This window comes from Lygodium microphyllum, chromosome 26 (genome assembly GCF_053477565.2).
Source record: "Lygodium microphyllum isolate KBCC chromosome 26, Lygodium_microphyllum_v1.1.10, whole genome shotgun sequence".
In the NCBI taxonomy this organism is placed as follows: Eukaryota; Viridiplantae; Streptophyta; class Polypodiopsida; order Schizaeales; family Lygodiaceae; genus Lygodium; species Lygodium microphyllum.
This window is the reverse complement of record NC_141160.1, coordinates 23624580-23629058: the sequence shown is the minus strand read 5'-3', so window position 1 is coordinate 23629058 and position 4479 is coordinate 23624580. Positions and strand designations below refer to the sequence as shown.

General features: G+C 41.8%; 1 protein-coding gene across 1 annotated transcript; it reads right to left on the bottom strand.

The window, feature by feature from the left end:
* Positions 1-2239: 2239 nt before the first annotated feature.
* On the bottom strand, positions 2240-3793 carry LOC148013052 (uncharacterized). Its single transcript, XM_087668499.1, has 2 exons — positions 3178-3793; positions 2240-2343 (listed from the first exon to the last, which is right to left on the bottom strand). The coding sequence occupies exons 1-2, from the start codon at positions 3791-3793 to the stop codon at positions 2249-2251; spliced, it is 711 nt and encodes a 236-aa protein (XP_087524625.1). The 3' UTR covers positions 2240-2248.
* Between the last annotated feature and the right edge of the window lie 686 nt (positions 3794-4479).

The following is a 4479-nucleotide window of genomic DNA, read 5'->3' as shown; positions in this document are numbered from 1 at the left end:
GGTCACACAAGGGTAATACCTTGCAATGAAGATCTCATATCATCTTGAAATATAGCCATGGTGCTCATCTCAATAAAGAAGTTTGTTAGTGCCCTCTCTAGGTAGATCTAAGGAGGCACTATAAGATAATCTTGAGACTGACAAGTCTTGAAGATCATGACTAGGAACCAAATTCACCAAACATTCAATCACTACTTAAAACAAAAAATCTACAAACACCAAAACACCATTGCAATTAATACATATGGGGAAAGAGGAAGTGAAACACAATGTCCTAGTTTTTTGGCAAGCCAAAAGAACATTTCTCAAGCTTGGAAGTTGGTATTCCTTCCTTGTGGCTTATGCATAAGGGGCAATTGGGCTTCACTCTCATCATCTTCCCAACACGATCTTTGGTCGGTAGTTGATCTATCATGTTGGTATATTTCTCAAGATTGGTATTTCTTCCCTCTATATTCACAGAGCTCAAAGAGCACCATCCAAGCTGAATTTATAACAAAGCAAGCCACTAACAGTACAAACATCAGCAAACCTCTTCCTAATGCCTACGGAGTTGCTAATCTTTATTCGTGAAGCTCCTCTCTCCGTCATTTTTGTTCGATGGTTCCTTGATGGGTAACCATTTGCTTGTGCTAGCCGTCATAGAGTCCTTTCATGTACTTTAATCCTTCAACTATGTCATCAAGTCCTTTCATGTACTTCTTCAGCACCAATCCTTCAACTATGTCATCGATGGCAATTCTTTTCTCAAAGCAGAGTATTGGGCGGGCGAACAACAAACACTGCATGTGAGAGGCTTTGATCAGGAAGCATCCGCATACAAAGCAAGCATTGGCCAAAACAATGGGGGAAGCACATACAGAATAGCTTATACAGAATATACATTTTACATGTTTACCCAAATATCGCTCTTTACATTGAATTGTCTACCAAAATAGTGGTGGTGATGGCCATAATCTCTAAGGCTCTCTTCTGAATAGTTTCAGATAAAACTATTCAGATAGAACTAACAGTATACCTAGTTGTAGAAGTTCACTCTAGGATTAAGACTCTCTACCACTAGCTAGTACGGGTAATTATTCACCAACATTAAGCTTCTTTGTGAAAAGAAAGGTGAAATATTTGCAGGACACAGCCTAAGATGATTAATGGCTTTGATTCCAGTAAGGCTCAATTTAAAAAAATATGCCTACTGTTTTCAAAGGAATCATGATTGGCCTTCAGCAAATTTTTTTTCTTCGTAAAAGGTAATTGTATTAATTACGAAAAAAAGGTACAAGTTTACATGATTACAAGATACACGAGGGCTCTAAGCCAATGTGTGCAAAATCCCAGTACTAAGCCACGAAAAAGTTACACAAGTCATGGCAAAGACCCAGAGGAAATTGCCATATGCCAGGGAAGTAAGTCCTCCCGAGGGAGCAAGTCCGAGTGCTGAATGAGATCTATCTGCCAATGCAAGAGCCTTCAGCAATTTTATGACTCCCCACTTGATTTTCTGAGATGCTTCCTGGAAACTCTTTCCTGCACATACCGGTAAGTTTCAGATCCCTGGATTGTCCAGTCTGAGATGATTCTCCAACAATACTTTTAGGGGATAGCCAAACACCAAACATGCCCTTTTTCAGTGGTTCTGCTGCACAAACACGCCTTGCAGTTGAGCCAATGATAGCCATTGCAGCTGCATTAGGAATGAGCGGCCCTTGACCAGTTGGGCGCATTTCACACGATCGAAGCTGTTGCCTTACGACTTGTCGATAAAAGTCAAAACCAACCTTAGCTCTGTTAGCAAGACATTCTCGCTTCAATGAACTTGAAGCACTAAACCAACCTTTCATTGACAGTTCCTGAGTTGGCAATGGTGACAAGTGTTCATGCACAGAAGTAATCCTTTCAGGAGTGCTTCTGTCTGAGGCTGCTGTCATACACCAATGTTGTAGCCACGTCTTTGGCTCCCGAACAGCAACCACAACTGTCGAATCATCTTTAACTGAAGGCCCTGCAGTAACATTTGCACTAGGTGGTTGGACTTCATCATGGGCATGCTTCTCAAGAATTTGTTTATTACTCTTGCTGCTTATCCACTTTGGTGTTGCCTCTGAAGCCTGATCTGGGGACATGGCATTTGTGGCAATTGTCTTGCTTCCTGGTACTGTTCATGTAAACATCTTCATTTTCCAAAGTCAGCTTAAATTTATTGCTTGCTTTCTCTGTTTTTTCAGATGAGTTTGACCATTTCTGAAGGACATCACTTCTTTTGGCAGGGAGCATTGGGTGAGTAAACTGCACCGGATTTTCCTGTTTTGATGGTTCTGAGCGATTGATGTATCCAAAATCTTCCCCCTGAAACAACAGAAGTGATAATGCAACAGCCTTCAGAATGTCACATAGTCAACTCATAAACAGAACTAAGCCAGAAAGGCAGATGTGCCAAGCTGAAAGGAGAGCTCTAAAACCCTCATCCTAAACACGAACAAGAACCCAAATAGAGTTAATTTGACCTGTTCTTAATAACAATCAACACAGAGGCCAATCTATAAAAACGGTACTGTGCTATGTATGCTCACTAGCTCTATTAAACGAAAGTAACTACAAAGGATGCTTATATTTGACATACGTGATACACCAGACATTCATGTAGGCCCTTCACTGATGTTAAAATTATGTACCACTCAAAGGTAGGACTGAAAAGCACCCTGCCTCCACTGTTTACAATTCCCAGGTGATTCAGTGTCTTAAAACCCCATATAACATGTGCATGCGCTCAAGTGCATATTTGGGTATTTTTCTACCCCTTATACCGCCTATCTATGTATACTTTCTGTAACTCTTCTAGACAATAAAACCCCTTCTGTTGCATGTACATGCTATCGTACATATTCCAAAGTGAACTCCCAAGGTTATACTTTAAATACTGTCAGACGTTCCAGGTAAGCTTTAAAATCAAATCACGTTAACATGATCATGCATATAGTTTAGTCAAAACAAAACCTTGCTTTAGACCCTCAAAAAGAGTATGCAGTGGAAAGAACTCCAAGCGGTAGGGCTAAAAATTAACTTTTTGAAATATTGAAAATCTTGTAGGTGAAAAAATATCCTAATAATACACTCAGACCAGCAACTTCAAATGCAATTAAAGTACTACTAACATGACTGTATAAATTTATTCGAACTAACATGACTGTATAGAGATGGCCTTTCCCAGCTTTAAATTTGCAGGGTCCTCTGCACATTCATAACCCCAGTGACTTGAATACTCTGCTCTGATTGTGATTGTCATCGGTTTAATGAGATCAGGAAATTTTCCTCCTTGGTCATCAGAAACATGGTTTTCCCCCAAGAGATGTTTGCATAGAGATCCAGGCGCACCTTCTCTTCGAACCACTACAGTGTGGAGTTTCTGCCAGTTAGCATCAAGAGAGGAAGCTGCTGCTTTCACTTTCCTTGAACAAACTGTGTTCTTTAAAGTTGAGTACTTTGTGCCATTTGAAGGTCTAGAGGACACATGGACAGGATCCTTCGAGTAGCTTGGGAGCAATGATTCCACAACAGGTAGCGACTTTGGACATACCTGTATGCTGGGTTCCGGATGCTGCAACCTACAACATGATCCTTTGTTATTTTTTTGTACATTACTTTCATCACAACGGTTGACAGCATCATCTGCAAATTGCAGATTGCTAGACAGATGCATTGCCTTTTCCTTATTCTGCTCGACTCCCCCAGACACGTTTCCCTTGTATTCAGAAGTCTCTTGTGGAAACTTCTGTTCAGCACGGGAAGGTGCATCCATTTTGGAAGAGCCCTGGCCTCGGTGATGGCAGTCACGAGCAGAGTCGTACTGGTTCCAAGCATGCCTCTATCCGGCAAATGTTCCATCGCTGCAGAGTGCAACGGGGGATGTAAGTGCCGAATCCATGATGGGTTCAGCGCACTCTGAGATGTCTTGCAAGGATTCAACATGATGTGGGGGCTATTTGGGAGATGGGTAGGCCTCGATCGCATTGATGGTGTCACGTTATTATCAGGAGTCGGGGCTGATGCAATGGCCCTGGCAACGAGCAGGTTCAAAATTGATCAAGTCCCGGTTGCCAGACGTGCCACTGCTTTTGATGAATTGCATTGGGATGCTAGCAACAGAAGCCACAATGTCCTCACACAAGCTGCATCATGATCAATGGTCTCTTCATCTTTGAGAATTTAGAGCTAAGAAGCACCCTGCAGGAAGGCAAATGCAGCCCGCGTTGGGAATCTTGTTGTAAATTCGACTCTCGTAACAGAAGCGTGATCAAAGGCGGTTGGTCTGGAGAAGGAGATAATCCTCTCTGAACATCATCAGGAACAGCATCACAGCAGAAACATATAATCCTCTCTGAACAACAACAACAACATCATCATCATCATCATCATCAAAGCAGGAAGAGATAGTCCTGCAGCAACCACATCATCATCTGCTTGCAACAAAGGATCTTAGATTGC

Coding starts and splice junctions, on each gene's coding strand:
- LOC148013052 (XM_087668499.1), bottom strand. CDS start 3,793: ATGGATGCACCTTCCCGTGCTGAACAGAAGTTTCCACAAGAGACTTCT. Junction 2,344..3,177: donor GGCCATCTCTATACAGTCAT/GTTAGTTCGAAT, acceptor CTGTTGTTTCAG/GGGGAAGATTTTGGATACAT.